This window comes from Kogia breviceps, chromosome 9, assembly GCF_026419965.1.
Source record: "Kogia breviceps isolate mKogBre1 chromosome 9, mKogBre1 haplotype 1, whole genome shotgun sequence".
Classification (NCBI taxonomy): domain Eukaryota; kingdom Metazoa; phylum Chordata; class Mammalia; order Artiodactyla; family Physeteridae; genus Kogia; species Kogia breviceps.
In genome coordinates this window covers 76,107,060-76,126,413 of record NC_081318.1, presented here as the reverse complement: position 1 = coordinate 76,126,413, position 19,354 = coordinate 76,107,060, and the positions used below count along the sequence as shown (strand labels likewise).

Here is a 19,354-nt window from a genome sequence, read left to right as displayed (position 1 = left end):
AGACTTATTAGTAGTCCCTTTTATCAAAAACAATTATAGGAACCTCATGGATTTTTAAAAAATATTTTTCTGTATTTTATTTTTATTCATTTTAATTGTTTTTGTTTGTTTACTGAGTTAAATTACTTCAACAGATTGTGAATTTTGAAGCTAGAGAATCATACACGGAGATTCTTTACTCTCTTTTATATTTTAACTGGAGTCTGATCACCTCTAACTCTAAGATATGACCATTGTTTTTTAGTTAAGATGTAAAATGCAGCTTGAGTCCCTTAGTCCTTTAGTAATATCTCTGGGGCTTCCCTGGTGGTGCAGTGGTTGAGAATCCGCCTGCCGATGCAGGGGACGCGGGTTCGTGCCCCGGTCTGGGAAGATCCCACATGCCGCGGAGCGGCTGTGCCCGTGAGCCATGGCCACTGAGCCTGTGCGTCTGGAGCCTGTGCTCCACAACGAGAGAGGCCACAACAGTGAGAGGCCCACGTACCTACCACAATAATAATAATAATAATAATAATAATAATAATGATATCTCTGGGGAAAAGATAGGAAGTCTGAATTTCACAGGTAGTGATTTATTGTAGCCAGTAGAGAAAGAATGAAAAACATATATTGCAGGAGACAAAACAGTCATAGCCCCAACTAGGCTTCCTGTAGTTCTGGTCACATTCTGTTAACATACCATTTTAAAAAGGTGAATTTGGGGGCCTAAGTTGATACCATTAGGTTCCTGTGCCATTGCAGAACAGTGAAGACAAAAGCACTCACCATCTTAATATTCACAGGACTGTGCTAAAGAATAATGATTTAAGATCAAGACAAGAGTTAACTGCCCACCTCACCAACCAGTGGCCTTCCCCAGGAGCTCTGGATGTCAATGCTGTTGCCTTGGATACGTTGCTTTACCGAAAACACAATAAACAGTGGTATGAGTAAGTGTGATACTTTTTTTTCCAACTAATTACGAACTTAGTTGTACCAAACCCATGGCTATCCACTTTGGTGTCTCATTCTTCTTTCTGAATTCGTTATTAGCTTAGAGCAAAAGTAGGATTTAAGACTATTGTGGCTTAGTAAGGTTAGATTAAGGCAGTGAATGTGGTAATGTTATGAAGCCAAGGCACCCTGGAGAAGTAAAAAAATTAGAGAAATCCACCAGCTACCTACTTCTCCTCTAGTTAATCTTCAGGCAGTCCTTCAGTTAAATCTGTGAGCCTGTATTTTATGAGCCATCTATTTTTTAATTGTAGCTTTGGTGTTTGCATTAGGACTAATTTTCATGCTTGTTATAAAACATAAAATTTCATCTCATGAAAGGATAAAAAGAAATTAACTTGTTCTTGATGGTTCTGAAAGACTTTTGTTCATTTTCAGTAAATCTAATTTTGGGAGTATATTGAAGATATAATCACTCCACCTATAGGCCACAAGATCCTTCTCCTATTTCTTTGTCCCAATGTTCAGGACTATTTCGTTTCTTCATTGTTTCCCAGTGTTGAGAGAGCAGCAAAATTTTAGGATCTCTTTCTTTAGGTAGTCTTCATTTTGGAACTTGTAAACTGTATTACCTTCTTTTGGCTTTTAGCCATTTCCCATCATGGTAATTTTTTTCAATATCTTTATTTGTCTTCAGCTAATTTTCTGATTATTTTCCCTGCTCTCCCTCCAGCTCCTTCTGTCCTTTCCCTTCCCTTCCTCCCTTTCTTCTTTTGACCTTCCTTCCTCTCCTTCCCTCTCTTCTCTTCTCCCTCTTTTTCTCTCTGTTTTTCTCTCCGCTTTTCTTTTAGAGCCCTTGCTTTAAATTTCACTGGTAGAACAACACACTTCTTTCTGGGCTTCATAGGGTGCCTTTCACTAAGTAATTACTAGCCAGACTGTTTCTACAAGGAATGTTTTAGCATAGACATAATTTCTGCCTGCTTTACTCTGTGATTTTTTTCATTTATCAGAGGTAGAGCTCAAATTTTACCTTTCGTTGTTTAAGAAAAAATGCTAGAGGCTTTAATGTTTGTTTCACTGATTGTTAGAGATAAGTAGGGAAACATGAGCCAGTTATTTACAGAATGAATCGGTAGAACTCTCTTCAGCATCTCCTGCACCACACTTAGTATGATTCAAGGTGTTGACTGGGCCTTTCATGGATTGGAACTGAATTCCCCTTACATCCTTAAGAAAGTCGTAAATAACTGGAATATGTCTTATTATGCTAGTATATAATTTTATCTTTCTGTGACATATTGAATGAATGGAAGAATATTAGTTTATTTGTATTTCTGATTTATAATTGGAAAACTGAATTTATAGCAATACTTGGTAGACTTATCTATGTATCACATAAGATACTCCAGCTTTTTTAACTGCAAAAATATTATAATATTATATCCTGACAAGTTAAAAAACTAATAACTATGTCTTTTTATTGCAATACCTGCAAGGTCACTTTAGACAGTGGGAGGTAAAATATTTTAGCCAAAAGACATGTATGTACCACTGCCTGCCCATAGAGCTACCTTTTGAGGAACCAATAAGACATCTAAGTGGAAGATTTATTTCCAGATTACCTTTGCATGCAGTAATAGTGACTTTTTTACAGAATATTGTAGCAGCAACAAAAGTTATTGCAGTCTCAGAAAAGAATGCAGTGAAACTGCCTGTTTGTCTGTTTAGAATGGATCTAGATTTTATACCTCTTGACTCAGTTACTCCATTAGTTTAAGAAGGGGCACCCTTTCCTTCCCAGCATCATCCTTTAATCTACCTTGACCTCAGATGCTGGTATTGCTTTTCCGTGGCCGTATCGCCAAATTGATATCCCTGAACAAAAAGTATGCACGAGGGGGTAGTTCTGAGATCCCTGGACCTATAGTTTAAAGTCAGGACTTAAAAGTATCTCTGCTGCTTCCTTGCTGTGAAACACTAAACATCACTTCCTCTCTCTCTTTTTTAAAAAAAATAAATTTATTTATTTATTTTTGGCTGCGTTGGGTTTTCGTTGCTGCGTGTGGGCTTTCTCTAGTTGCGGCGAGTGGGGCCTACTCTTTGTTGCGGTGCGCAGGCTTCTCATTGCGGTGACTTCTCTTGTTGCGGGGCACGGGCTCTAGGTGTGCGGGCTTCAGTAGTTGTGGCACGTGGGCTCCATAGTTGTGGCTTGCGGGCTCTAGAGCGCAGGCTCCGTAGTTGTGGTGCACGGGCTTAGCTGCTCCGTGGCATGTGGGATCTTCCTGGACTCGAACCTAGACTCCAGGGCTCGAACCTGTGTCCCCTGCATTGGCAGGCGATTCTTAACCACTGTGCCACCAAGGAAGTCTCACTTCCTCATCTTACCTTCTGTTTCTGCACATGTAATACTGGAGGGTAATGCCTATTTAAACAGAATTGTAAGAGTCACATGAGATAATAAATTGCCTGGCACCTAATCATTTACTGGTAAATCTTTATTTATTTATAGCCTATATAATCTTTTTTTGTTTATACTCTCACATAACCTTGTATCTTTCATGTTTGGAGAATATACACTCACCCAACATGCCAAGCTCTACTTTCTTAGAGAGCTTGTAAAACCCTAGATAAAATTAAAATGACCAGCAAATCCCCAATTGTTCAAAATACGTAATACCAACTTTTTCATGTAAAAATGGAGACTTCAGATTTTCAGAACAGAGTAGTGCTGTATAAATCATGTTTGAAACAAATCATAGCTTTTCATCAGGATCCAGTTTTTGCTCTCTTCAAATTTGTAATATAAGCCAGAGCTCTCAAACTGACTTGATAACTAATTCCTCTTCATTTGACCAATATCTTAAATAAGTCCAACACATGTTTATGAGAGACTGTACATTATGGAGGAGGTAGCCAAAGCCTCTTTAGTAAGGAGTACTAGCTCTCTTGATAATATGGAGAAAGAAACTGGCACTATAATGAGTCATTATAATTTTCTGCTGAGAATATGGGATGTCTATAGTTATTTCTCTGAGGGCTCTGGAAATTTATTCGCCCAGTTGGCTTTGAGTAGAAAGAGAGCGCACTGTTTGATTTAATGAATTTCATGGATTTGTTGACATTTCTTAAAATGAGCCAGATAACTTGGCTATGGTCACCTGGTCATGGAAGGATCCCTTTCACAATAGATCTTAAATTTACTTCCATTTAATATACTGTTTATAAAACTTTAAAAATATCATTTCCAGTTTATTTCTTGATTATTTAGACCTGGCAAGATTAGTTATGATGGATTTTATTATATCTTTTCCTTTATTTCAAACATAGGAATGTCATGTTTGATATTATAGCATTATAGGCTCACTGTAAAAGCTCAGCAATAAATAAATATGTAAAGCACACTCCCAAACACACATAGAGCAATTGATTCTTTTTTGTCTTCAATAAGTTCTGTTTTAATATGTATCTTTTTATGTAAAGTCTAGGTCACATGAGCTTGTTAGATATTTGTTATATAATCTTGTTTGATTATCCGTTACATAGCCTTGTTAGATTATTGCCTAACCCATCATTCCCATCCCAAAAGATGAGATTCATTGTCACCATATTTCTATTTTCTACTTAAGCTTTTTTTAGTCTTCTAAATTTATCATTGTCTTCCAATTTGGCTATCATTCACAAAATTATTAAGAATTATGAGCCTTTATATGCCCTTTATGATCTATCATTTTAGGCCTACTTTTCTTAATGACTCTGATGCATCAGATATAATCACTTCAGGTGTATTAGAGGTTCTCCTTCCCTTGTGTGTGTTCCCAGTCTTTTTAGAGTAGGACTCCCTAAAGCACTGAGGCTGTAGAAATCTCTTACAAATAAGTTTTGCATTGACCTGACTCACATATATCCTCTTTCAAGCTCCCTTGCATCCTTCCATTTTGTAGTAAATTAAGACTTTATAGATGTTCTGCTATAGCAAATGCTTAGTTTGTTCCTTTAACATACTTCTATGAAAATCAAACCAAGAATAAAAAGAATGGTATATTTCTCTTTCCACGCACAGTCATGTGCCTCTGTGTATACAGTGCACATTATTTGTTTTTATTTTCTTCATGTGGCTAGTTTCTTCTTCTATCTCTCTGTTGCCCAATGACCACCAGATGATGTGAATTATCTGTGACTTCAGTATGTCTAATGGGCGAATAAGTAATGTAGATTATCCATGTCATTGCATCTGCATTGATATAAAGTATAAGATTGTAGAAAAATTTACTTATAATTAAATTCAGGTCTGTTGCTCAGTTTCCTTTTAATTTGCCTTTATTTGGTACCAGTTCTATATATATAAGTCTAAACTTGAGTGATTTTATTTTTTTATTTTTTATTTTTTTGGCCACAATGCCTGGCTTGTGGGACCTTAGTCCCCAACCAGGGATCAGACCCGTGCCCCCTGCAGTGGAAGCACAGAGTCTTAACCACTGGACCTCCAGGGAAGTCCTGAATTTGAGTGGTTTTAAAATGCTTATATAGTAAGATATTGAATGCAGTGGATTTTATTATGTCCCAAGTGCTCATACAATTCCTACAAGTTTAATTTAAATTATATTTAACAATGTAATGGCATAGATTAAACTGCAAACTTTTATATAGTCATAATGCATGACTCTTCCTATCTTGGGTTCTTATTTTGATTAAGCTCTTGCCATTTAAAAAATTATACTCTGTGAGAAACAGAGACATAGATGTAGAGAACAAACGTATGGACACCAAGGGGGGTAAAGGGGCTGGTGCTGGTGGTGTGATGAACTGGGAGATTGGGATTGACATATACACACTAATATGTATAAAATAGATAACTAATAAGAACCTGCTCTATAAAAAAATAAACAAAATAAAATTTGTTAAAAATGTATCACCCCCCCAGCAACACATTAAAAAAAAAAGAAATTATACTCTGAGAAATAGGAACAGACAGTTAACTGGTTTGACGTATCTGGTGGGTTACACTTAAATCTTGCAGTGTGTTTTTAGTGAGTCTAGAATTCTAAGATAGGACTTGCTGATGACCTTTTAAAGACAGAACTCCCATAGACAGATAGTTTGCTCCATGACAACAAAACTTTTATCAGATGAACCTGCCGGTCGCATTGGAAATATGGTAAAAAATGAGGAAACCAAAGCCATTCTTTGGCATTACTGAAAGCAGCTGAACTAGATTCCTACCAGGTGGTGGGAAAATAGTTTCATGCAAGGAAGATATTGTATGGTACTATTGAATAAGGTGCTTAGTTTTGGCTTGCAATTTTTATTTTTGCTTTAGAACATCAGAACATCATTGTCTACCAGATTTTATTTTTATATTCATTGACATTTGGTTAAGTAAATAAAGCCAGTAAACTCAGAGTTTATTCACTAAAGGGTAGAATGGTCCCAAAACCACTTTGGGTTTAGAAGTGTAGTATTCTAAAAGGTACTTCAGTAGGTCACACAGAAAGCTCATTTTGTGTTGCCATTATCATAGGATGCTTTCACATGCTTTCCTCCCTCAGTGGGTGAGTCCTTGAGAGTCTGTAAATGTGTGCTGTCAAGTTCTCAGTCCTTACTCACCAGAGTCTTTTTTGCTTCTGGGTATTTTGTTGTTTGTAAATACTTCTATGCATAATTTTTTTAATTTAATAATATTAACAAGTTTCCTATAGTGAAATATCAGTGTCAGAAACTCATCTTAAGCCCTTCATTTTTTTTCTTTTAAATTTCCATCGTTACTTTTTTTTTTAAACATCTTTATTGGAGTATAATTGCTTTACAATGGTGTTGTTAGTTTCTGCTTTACAACAAAGTGAATCAGTTATACATATACATATGTTCCCATATCTCTTCCCTCTTGCGTCTCCCTCCCTCGCACCCTCGCCCTTCATTTTTAAAAGCAAGTCTTCTACCTATTAGGCACAGAAAAATAATTTGGAAAAGAAACTTATTTATAACTTCCTTTATTAAATTCCTCTGTTCCTAATTTCTGCTATAGCTAAAGAAATAAGATTTTACTGGAAATCAAGTGAAATTTTCAGTGATTTGATTAAATACAGTATAATTTACATGGTCTATCTCAGCAAACAAGGCTATTCTTTAAGAAGGGTTTCTCATAAAATAGGAATACAAATCTTTTCTTCTTACACTAGAGAGGAGATAGCATAGTAGTTAAGGGGATAGAATTAGAACTAGGCTACCAAGTTCAAATCTCATCTCTTGTGCCCCAGTTTCTTCTGCTGTAAAGTGGGGATAATAATAATTCCAATCTCTGCTGGTAGTCGTGAGGATTAAATAAGTTAATGTATATAATATATGTAGAACAGTGCTTAGCATTTGATAAGTACTATATAAATATTGGTATCATTTTATTGTTACATGTTGTATAGCTTATATATGTGTTATATAATTATCAGCAGTTTCCTATAGTAGACTTTCCTGCTACTTAAACTTATAATTAAGAACTTTTATACTCTCAACATTTAAAAAATCATGTTATAAAGTAAGAATGCTGCTCACATTGTAAGCTGGGAAGGCTATTCCATCACCTCATCCTTCACCTCATTTCTTAGAGGAGAAAACAAATAGATGCCTGTTGAATATATCCCCCTTAATATACATACAGCTGATAAATTTGTAAGTCTAATCTTATGTGTATGAATAGAAAATAGCTATGTAATAGATATATGTTTCCTATAACATTATCATAGACTATAACATTTCTAGGAAATTAGATAGTGTTTGGCTACCTTGGGAAGTACATAATGAACCTGAAAAACGTATTCTCTTTCCTGGATCATTTATATTTAGAAATAAAAATGAATTTTGTTCACGTACTTGAAATGTCAGTAACACCAAAGCTGCATATATCTCTTGAGTTGGTTTTATGTTGACAAAACAAATATGAGGAAGGTTTAAACATTTGCACATAAACATTCATTAACATTTAAACATAAATATTTATTAACTTTCCATTTATAGCTGAATTTTTCATCTATTATAATTTACTTCTAGTGAATTTGTTTACTAGAAAATGAGCTCACAGTTATAAATAGATGATGGAAGGAGGTTAATTATCTTGATGGTGTATTAACACAAACAGGTATTTTTCTACCCAACATTTTTTAAACTTCTGAGTTACAGGAATTGATAGCAATAATTTGTTATTATTTTTATGTAATAACCATTTGTAACGGTATCAAGGCACTGTGCTTAGGAGATACACCGTCATCACTAAGTTATGTCAGTTTTGTTTCTGTATTAGGAGAGATGTAAGATTTTCTGCACCTTTGACCATTGATAATGACCAGAAGTCCCTATTTCTTAGCTAACTTGATCATCAAAAATTGGTGTAAGGAATTAAATTCGTTTGACAAGTTGTTTCCCTTTTCCTTTTTTAGTGGATTAAACAGACCTCCAAAGAGGGTGGAGGGAAAAGAATAATGGAGATTCTATTGCTGCCATGATAAAGACAGTTTAGGGGGGAAATTGGGGAGAAATTAACCAGAAACTCAATAAGTTGGAGAAAGCCATTAAAGAATATCTCTAGAAATTCTTTATTGTGAGAAGAAGGTAAAGTAGTATTTCACCCTTGTTTTACAGAAAAAGTTGTCAAAGTCTTGACCAGTTATCAGCTGAAGTTAGCCTTTCTCAGACTTCACTGGATCCAGGTCAGTCACAAGGAGATGGAAAACAAGACACATTAAATTTAATCAGTGAAGGTAAGAAAAAAAAAAAATCTATTTGAAAATTACTTTTTTGTGAACTATACATATTTTGGTTGCAGAGGATTGCTAAACAATAATAGTGACAATTCTGTGAAGCATGCTAGGAATTAAGCTGCCATTATGATTAAAAATAGTCTGCTCTTGTTTTTTTCTCATGTGTTTGTAGCTAACCTTCTCGAAAGATATTCTGTAATTGTTACCTTTATTTCCTCACTTCCTGTATTCTTTTTTACCCACTCCAGTTTGGCTTTTGTGTCTCTACCACTTATTAAAATGACTTTTATCAAGGTGATCAACCACTGCAGTAATGCTGACATCGGTCCTCTGTCTTCATTCTTTTAAACTTCTTAGCAGCTTTTGATCCAACTGATCGTTTCCTCATTCTTGAGTCACTTTTCGTACTTCATTTTCTGAGTATTCTGAAAAACTTGGGGAATAAACATAAAAGAGGTTTTTTTCCTGTTACTGCTTTCAGCTGTGTTCTAACCACCCCTGTTTCCATTGGGTTGCATCTCCCTGAACAACATATTGATCCAATTTCATAAGTTTTCAGGCCACTTTCAATTATATGATCACATTTGTTTCTAAGACACAGTCTATTCATTTTTAAACTTTAGCTGGTTCAAAATATTTTCTTCCCGTTCCCCCCTCTCCCCCAGCATAGGCTAGATCTGTTATTCTAGCACTTTGGATTGGACAGCTGGTGCTGATATTATCTGATGCTCACATATTTTACTTCTCCTTCTTCCCAGTTCCACACCTGCTGGTGTGTGTGAGGGCTAGGGAAAGACAGTTCCTTACCTCCGAGGAACCTGTATTCCTCTATGCCTCCTTTCTTCTCTGTCTTCTCCATTGCAGTAAATGACCATCGTAGGCATTATCTTAGACACTGCTCTTTCCCCTTATAACTGCAAGTCAGTTTATTAGCAAATCCTGTCAGCTTCCCATACAACACGTGCTGTATACATTAATTCATCATCTCCATTACTACAACTCTAGTCTGGGCCACCTGGATCAAGCCTCTTGGATGGACTGCTTTTGTCTCTCCTTCCTGACTCCTCACAATTCATTCTCCATGTAGTGAACAGTGATCTTTGAAAACATAAATCAGAATCTACTATACGCCCCCCCTTAAAATTCTCCAGTCGCTCTCAGTGACAATCAGAATAAAATCCAAACTGCTTATCTTGGATGGCTTCCTTCATAATCTTGTCCTTACCAGCTTCCTTCTGCCTCATATCATACCTTTCTTTTGTTTGTTCTCTACACCACAGCAAACTGACCTCCAAACTGTGCTTCCAAGCTGGTTTCTACCTCAGCTATCTTTTGTGGTTTTTTTTGCGGTATGCAGGCCTCTCACTGCTGTGGCCTCTCCCGTTGCGGAGCACAGGCTCCAGACGTGCAGGATCAGCGGCCGTGGCTCACGGGCCCAGCTGCTCCGCGGCATGTGGGATCTTCCCGGACCGGGGCACGAACCCGTGTCGCCTGCATCAGCAGGCGGACTCTCAGCCACTGGGCCACCAGGGAAGCCCTGCCTCAGCTATCTTGACACTTGCCTCTCCCACTGCCCTGAAACTACTTTCTTAAGGTCTTTGCATGGTAACTTCTTTGTCAGGTCTCTGCACAAATATCAGCTCTTTAAAGTTTTCATTGGCCGCCATACCTTAATTAACCACCCATGTCAATGTCCACCCCATCCCAGGCACCTTACCATATTGCCATACATTATATTATGAGTCTTGTCTATAACTCCCCACTAAAATAGAAGCTTCATGAGGGTAGGGTATCTTATCCATATTTTCGCCAGCATATTATTAGAGTCTGACACATAATAGACAACTGTTAAATATTTGTTGATGGAATCAGTATATAATGAATAACTGTCATAGAATATGAGGAACAAGTTACAGGTAGTATAAAGTAAAAATTCAATTAACCAGAAGTCTCAGGAAATGGGAAAATTGTGATAAGATGAATTCTGCTTCCTTTAAGATGGTTGTTGAAATGTTCTCAAAGGGCCTTAATCTGTTTTACTCGCTTAGTAAATAGTGTACATTGACTACAGGTGAATCTTTTTTTTGATGATATGGATAAAAAAAATAGCATATTAGAGTGTCTTAGTGGCACTAATGTAAGTGGGAAGGAGTAAACTGATTGTCATTATTTAGAATATGTATATTTTAAAAAACTAATCCATACTATGAGTGGATTTCTTTGTGATGACTTTTCATATAAAAATACATTTATTTAGGGTTTTAATCTAATTTCTAATTATATGCATTTTAGAATCAATAAGACAAGATTAATAATGAATATTTTTATACTATAAAAACAAATATGGGACTTCCCTGGCAGTCCATTGGTTTAGAGTCCACGCTTCCACTGCAGGGGGCACAGGTTCGATCCCTGGTCAGGGAACTAAGATCCTGCATGACACGTGTCGTGGCCAAAAATAATAAAATTTGTTTAGAATAAACAAATGTATTGAGGAGGAGGGAGGGATGAATGGGGTGGAACATACAGAATTTTTAGGGCCATGAAATGGCTCTGTATGATGCTAAAATGGGGGATACATGTCATTATACCTTTGTACAGCTCATAGAATATACAACATTAAGAGTGAACCCTAATAGGGACTCTGGGTGATAATTTTGTGTTCATATAGGTTCATCCATTGTAACAAATGTACACTCTAGTGGGGGTGTTAATAACAGGGGAGACTATGCATGTCTGGGGGTAAGAGGTATATGAAAACTCTGTACCTTCATGCTCAGTTTCTTTGTGAACCTAACTACCCTAAAAAATAGAGTGTATATATATATATATATAAAAAGTACTGGCTTTAAGAATTCAAGCTGGTTCTTCAAAAAGATAAACAAAACTGATAAACCTTCAGCCAGACTCATCAAGAAAAAAAGGAAGAGGCCCAAATCAGTAAAAATCAGAACTGAAAAAAAGTTACAACTGACATCACAGAAATACAAAGGATCATAATAGATTAGTGTGAACAAGTGTATGCCAGTAAAATGGATGACCAGGAAAAAATGGACAAATTCCTAAATGTACAATCTGCCAAGACTGAACCAGGAAGAAATAGAAAATAGATGAATTACCAGTAATGAAATTGAATCAGTAATTTAAAAACTCCCAACAAACAAAAGTCCAGGACCAGAGGGATTCACAGGTGAGTTGTACCAGACATTTAGAGAAGAGTTAACACCTATCCTTCTGAAACCATTCTAGGAAACTGTAGAGTAAGGAACACTTTTGAACTTATTCTATGAGGCCAGCCAGCATCATCCTGCTACCAAAACCAGACAAAGATATCACAATAAAAGAAAATTACAGGCCCATATCCCTGATGAACATAGTTGCAAAAATCCTCAACAAAATACTAGCAAACCAAATCCAACAGTCCATTAAAAGGATCATACACCATGATCAAGTTGGATTTATCCCAGGGATGCAAGGATTTTTCAGTATCCACAAATCAATCAATATGATACACCACGTTAACAAAATGAAGAATAAAAACCATATGATAATCTCAATAGATACAGAAGAATTTTTTAAATAAAATTCAATATCCATTTATAACCAAAACTCTCCAGAAAGCAGGCGTAGTGGTAACATACCTCAACATAATAAAGGCCGTATATGACAAACCTGCAGCTAACGTCATACTCAGGGTGAAAAGCTGAAAGCATTTCCTCTAAGATCAGGAACAAGGCAAGGATGCCCACTCTCACCACTTTTATTTATTTACTTTTTTGGCTGCGTTGGGTCTTCGTTGCTGTCGTGGGCCTTCTCTAGTTGCGGCAAGCGGGGGCCACTCTTCGTTGTGGTGCTCGGGCTTCTCATTGCAGTGGCTTCTCTTGCTGTGGAGCACGGGTTCTAGGCGCACGGGCTTCAGTAGTTGTGGTGCGCGGGCTTAGTTGCTCTGAGGCATGTGGGATCTTCCCGGACCAGGGATCGAACCTGTGCCCCCTGCATTGGCAGGTGGATTCTTAACCACTGCACCACCAGGGAAGCCCTCTAGAAATTTACCTTGAAGATATATACTTAAGTAGTACAACTATGTATGCACAAGGTTATTCTGCCCACTTAGTATTCGTTCACATTCTGTACTTTTCCCCGATTATCACTTTAAGGAATTTCTCTAGCTACCTCCTTTTTAAAATTTAACTTTTTATTTTGAGATAATTATAGATTCACATGCAGTTTTAATAAATAATACAGAGAGATCCATGTACCCTTCACCCAGTTTGCCTCAGGAGCAACATCTTACAAAACTGTAGAACAGTATCACATCCATGGAACTGACAGTACAATCCACTGATTTCACACAGATTTACATGTACTCAGTAGTGTGTATGTTTTTAGTTCTGTGTAGTTTTACCACATGTGTAGGTCCATGTATACCCCACCATAGTCAAGACATGGACAGTTCCATCACTACAAGGATCCCTTGGGCTGCCTTTTTATAACCATACCCACCTCCTTCCCAGCCTTGTCTTATCTCTGCCCCTTCCCTAACCCATGGCAGGCACTAATCTGTTCCCTATTACTGTAATTCTGTCATGAAATTATGAAGAATATTATATAATGAAATCACGAAGAGTGCTGAATAAGTCAGATAGTATATGGACTGTTTGGATTTGATTTTTTTACTCAGCATAATTCCCCTGAGATCTTTCCAAGTTGTTATGTGTATATTCATTCCTTTTTTATTGCTAAGAATATTCCATGGTATGGATGTACTATATCATTTTTGTTTTGTTTCTGAACCAGTCACTGAGGAACATTTGGGTTTATATTTGAGGGCTGTAAAGCTGCAACTATTGACTGAATGTTTGTGTCCCCCTAGATTCATATGTTGAAATAAGATCTTTAGTATGATAGTACTAGAATGTGGGCTTTGGGTGGTGATTAGGTATGAGGGTGGAGGCATCATGAATGGGATTAGTGCCCTTAAAAAGAGGCCCCAGAGAGCTCCTTTACCCCTTCAGTCATGTTTGGACACAGTGAGAAGACTGCTGTCTGTGAACCAGGAAATGGACCATCACTAGACAGTGAATCTGCAGGCACCTTGATCTTGGATTTCCCAGTCTCCAGAACCGTGAGAAATAAATTTCTATTGTTTATAAGCCATCCAATTTATGATATTTCTGTTATAGCAGCCCAAAGGGACTAAGTTGCTATGGACATTTGTTTATAGGTTTTTGTGTGAACTTAAGTCTTCATTTCTCTGGGATAAATACCTAGGAGTACCATTGCTAGGTTGTGTGGTAGTTGCATGTTTAGGTTTTTAAGAACCTGCCAAAATATTTTTCAGAGTGACTGTACCATTTTGCATTCCCACCAGCAATATATGAGTGATCCAGTTTCTCCACATCCTTGCCATCTTTAGGTGTTGTCATAATTTTTTATTTTAACCATTGTGATAGGTATGCAGTAATATCTCACCATGGTTTTAATTTGCATTTCCCTGATGTCACAGTATGTTCATCATCTTTTCACGTGCTTATTTGCCATCTGTATTGTCTGGTGAAATATCTCTTCGTGTCTTTAACCTGTTCTCTAATTGAATTACTTTTTTTTTAACTGTTGAGTTTTCAGAGTTCAATAGATAATTCTAAAATTGATACACTCAAACTTGATGGGTAAAACTATACATTTTTTCATGCTCTCGCAACATAGGTTACTCTTTAAAAAATATTAACTCTTGAGGAAAAAAATTTTATTGGAAGTTCAGCATTTCTTTTCCTGGCCTTTTCTTATACTGCATTCCATTAAAAATAAAATGAAACTTTTAAATTAAAAGACATTCATGGGCTTCCTTGGTGGCACAGTGGTTAAGAGTCCACCTGCCAATGCAGGGGACACGTGTTCATGCCCCGGTCCGGGAGGATCCCACATACCACGGAGCAGCTGGGCCTGTGAGCCATGGCCGCTGAGCCTGCGCATCCAGAGCCTGTGCTCCGCAACAGGAGAGGCCACAACAGTGAGAGGCCCGCGTACCACCAAAAAAAAAAAAAAGACATTCATGACATCATCCCAATTTTATAACATTATGTATACCTAGTTTTCTGTTTGAATGTAAGCTGGATGGTAAGTTCATTAAAATTTCTTTTGTGCTTTGCTGCACTGATTAAATTTTTATAATGAACATGTCATTTTTACAAACATAATAGATGTGTTTTCCCTTCTAAAAACAAACACTGGAAGTCAGATACATCAAATGTATTGTTCGAAGTGGTTAATTTAATGCTAGAACTGTAAATGATTGTTACTTTTACATATTTTATGCTTTTTTAGTTAAAAGTGTTATTAACATCTCCATATGAAGAGTGTTAAGAAATAGAGATTTGATACTTACTACTTGAAAAAAAGAAATTTATCCTTGTACTCTAAAACTTGGTTCAAGCAAAAAATCCTTTTATGCCTTTATATAGTCCCTTACATTCCTTACATTCCTCAAGGCTATATTTTAATGAATGGTACATTAAAAAAGGTATAAAACAAGCAATTCTATATTCCTACTGATTATTAAAAGAATTTCAAAAAATTTCTAAGTTAAAATGCACCATAATTGTTGATAGGAAGGGTGAGAAGTTGTCATTTTTCTCAAGAAGCATGTATTAGGCCCTTCTTATGTGACAAGTATTACGCTAGAAACTACTAGCAGCTACCATATTTCATCAAGTCTAATCAGATGCCTTAGGTTTTAAGATACACTCATTTTATGTACCACGAAGAAAAAAAGGGGTGGGGTGGGGAGGAAGGAATATGCCAACAATTAAACTATAACACATTTTCTCCATATCCTGTAGCACTTTTGTTTATCTCAAAAGATCTTTTAGACTTTTAAAAAACTGTTTTATTATAATTCTCATAACATAAAATCCACCATTTTATAAAATAAAATATTTTTAAGAATTCACCAGTTTAAAGTGTACAAGTCAGTGGTGTTTAGCATATTCACAGTGTTGTGTATCCATCACCACTGTCTAATTCCAGAACATTGCCAGTAAAGAAACCCTGTTGTACCTATTAGCCTTCAGTCCCAGTCCTCCCTCCCCCTCCCTTTGGGTAACTACTAATCTACTTTCTGTCTCTTTGGATTTGTCTATTCTGGACATTTCATAAAATGAAATCATACAATGTGTAGCGCTTTTTTTTGGTCTGGCTTCTTTGATTTAGCATAGTATTTTCACAGTTCTTCCATGTTGCAGCATTTATCAGTGCTTCATTCCCTTTTATGGCCAGATAACATTCCATTGCATGGATATACAACAATTTGTCCATTCATCAGCTGGACATTTGGATTGTTTCCACTTTGGGGCTTTTATGAATACTGCTGCTATGAACATTCATGTACAAGTTTTTGTGTGAACTGTAGTTTTATTTCTCTTGGGTATATAACTAGGAACCGAATTGGCTGGATAATATGTTTAACCTTTTGAGGAACTGCCAAACTATTTTTTGAAGTGATGGTACGTACCATTTTATAATCCCACCAGCAATTAGGGTTTGTTTCTCTATACCCACAGCAACACTTATTATTGTCTGTCTTTTAATATAGCCATCCTAGTAGGTGTGAAGTGGAATTCCATGGTTTTGATTTGCACTGCCCTAATGAATAATAATGTTGAACATTTTTTCATGGGCTTATTGGCCATTTGTGTATCACCTTCAGAGAAATGTCTACTCAGATCCTTTGACCATTTGAAGATTGCGTTGTCTTTTTATTGTTGAGTTGTGATAGTTCTTTGTGTATATTCTGGATGGTAGACCTTTATCAGATGCATGAATTGCAAATATTTTCTCCCATTCTGAGGCATGTGTTTTCACTTTCTTGCTAGTGTTCTTTGACTCACAAAGTTGTAAGTTTTGACAAAGCCCTATTTATCTAGTTTTTCTTTTGGTTGCTTGTGCTTTTGGTGTCACATCTAAGAAACTGTTGCCTAATCCAAGGTCATACAGGTTTATTACCTATGTTTCCTTTTAAGAGTTTTATAGTTTTAGACTTTACATTTAGGCCTGTGATCCATTTTGAGTTAATTTTTTGTATATGGTGTGAACTGAGGTTCCAGTTTCATTCTTTTGCATGTGGATATTGAGTTGTCCCTGTACCATTTGTTGAAAAGACTATTCTTTCCCTCACTGAATGGTCCTAGAACTCTTGTTGAAATCCATTACCCCTACATGTATGGGTTTATTTCTGGATTCTCATTTCTATTCTCTTGGTCTATGTGTCTATGACAGTGCCACATTAATCTTGCTCCATACCACACTGTCTTAATTACTGTAGCTTTGTAGTAAGTTTTGAAATCAGGGCATGTGAGTCCTACAACTTTGTTCTTTTCCAAGATTGTTTCAGGTATTAGGGGTCCTTTGCCTTTCCATATGATTTGAGAATCAACTTGTCATTTCTGAAAAGAAGGCAGTTAGAATTTTGATGGGGATTACATTAAATTGGTAGATCAATTTGGGAAACATTGCCATCTTAACAATATTGTCTTCCAATCCATAGAAATAAGGGATGTTTTTCCATTTATTTTGACCTCGAGTTTTTTTCAACACTATTTTGTAGTTGTCAGTGTACAACTCTTGCATACTTCTGGTTAAATTTATTCCTAAGTATTTTATTTTATTCTTTTAGGTGCTATTGTAAATGGAAATGTTTCTTGATTTTATTTTCTGATTGTTCATTGCTTCTTTTAGACTTTAAGCATAGATTTAAAAATTAATTTCACTCCTTTGTATCTATAGAAGGGAAAATAAAAGTGAATTCAGTTGTCAAGAACTTCTTCATGTTCAGAGTGAACCATTTCTTAATCAAAATTGTCAGTAGCTATGTCTTTCCTCACAGTATCATCCTCTGTTCCAACAGTGAACTGTTTCCTAAAATAGTACTCCATTGCTGTAGGGATTTTCTTTCAAATTATCAACAAGTATCCTGCACATTTTTAATGCAGACACTTTACTATTTGACTTAGTTTCATTTTCTTCCTCAGATCAGATGCTTCTGAAAGTTAAAGTGTCTCTTCAGAGACCATAGGAATTCCATGATAAACTGATGTTTGACATCTTAACAGAAATCCTGCATGATTCATGAATCAGTCACATCAATTGCCTATGCTTCAAAAATTTTTAACTATTCTGAGGGGTTTCTTCTGCCTTCACTTACATTCCTGGCACGTGAATGAGCAGTTTTTTTGCATATGTCACGAAGCTTCAACTTCCCTGGTTTTTCTCTTTATTACAGATTTCTTTTGTTCACAAGCACTTTTATGCTGTTTTACAAGAAATTGTGAATTGCACTGATTCCTGTAATGAGTATTTGTTTTACTAATATGAAACTTATATCCTACTGTCTGTTTTCATGCTTTTCTATGAACAAACTCTTAATTTTGAAAATTATACTGCAATGTTTTTGAAGGCGTTTTAAGCGACATATAAACACAAGTAACTCAAAGTGATATCACTATGAATACCTGTGACCAAGTTCATGTATGTTCATGCAAAAACAACTATGTCACAGCTCCCTCTTGGCTAGCTACATCCACAACACACATTGGTTCTAATATTTTGAAATTCTATTGCATAAAATGATGACCACCCATTTTCTTGACTGTTGATCTCAAAAAAGGTAACGTCGTCCTTGCACAACAGTTTAATGTAACATTTTCTCTATATTTATGGGTATATGATAGTGGCTAAGTAATCTCTTTAGGCATTCCTTAAAATTAGGATATGTATTTACTTCTCTTCATTTCTTCATTAACCCCTTTCCTCCCTACTCCAGACTTCTCTTCCTTATTATAATGTTGATGATCTCACCATTCACTTATCAGTTCTCATAATCTACTGAATCATTCATGGCTCCTCCCACCTAACATTTTGCCTTCACCAACTCCTACCAGTTTAACTTTCTGAAGATCTCTACACGTGTTCCATTCTTTGTGTCCTTTCTACTGCTAACATGGTTCAGGTAGCTGCCATAGCCTTCTTACTGGTTTCACTATATCCATTTTATTTCCCTCAAAGTCATGTTTCACAGAGTCCTCAAGTATTTAAAATACAAACTAAGCATGTAATTCCCTTATGTAAAAGTCTGCAGTGGCTCACTTCCGTCTAAGAGTACAATTAAGAATGTAGTCTCTGAATTAGAAGACTTGATTTCAAGTCACAACACAGATGTATTGTTATGATTACAACAAGATCCTTTCCAGGCTCCTTAACATCAACTCTCAAGTCTTCTGTGGCCTTTGTCTATTCTTCTAGTCTCATTTCTTGCTTGTAGCTCCCTGTACCTTGGGTGTTGATTCTTCCCTCTCTGCCTTTGTTCATGCTGTTCCTCTGCAGAGCCTCATCTGATTTTTGCCTCCTTGGGCATGAACGTCCACTAGGGTTCAGTTTAATGGTCACTTTTTCCCTGAAACTTCCCTAATTACCCCCCAACCCATACCTTCTGATTTGGTTTGGACACTTGTCCTTTGAGTTTCCATGATACCCTTATTATTCTTATACTTACTGTATTTGATTATAATTATCTGTTTATGTTTATTTCCATCATATACTAAGTTCCCTATGGGCAGGAAGTGGGTTTTATCACTTCAGGATAGAGGACACATAGAGAATACCCAGTAAATTGGGCTGAA

At 36.4% G+C, this 19,354-nt stretch overlaps 1 protein-coding gene across 5 annotated transcripts in view; it reads left to right on the top strand.

Moving 5' to 3' along the window:
* The window catches only part of RUNDC3B (RUN domain containing 3B), a 143,407-nt gene that overhangs the window by 116,441 nt on the left and 7,612 nt on the right, over positions 1-19,354 (top strand). For 3 of the 5 annotated variants that reach the window (XM_067042665.1, XM_059074175.2, XM_067042667.1), the window contains 2 exons: positions 783-929; positions 8,563-8,681. In XM_067042665.1, coding sequence (XP_066898766.1) covers positions 783-929; positions 8,563-8,681 — 266 coding nt within the window. The remainder of the gene's footprint in view (positions 1-782; positions 930-8,562; positions 8,682-19,354) is intronic. The other 2 variants (XM_067042666.1, XM_059074176.2) reach the window with 1 other exon arrangement.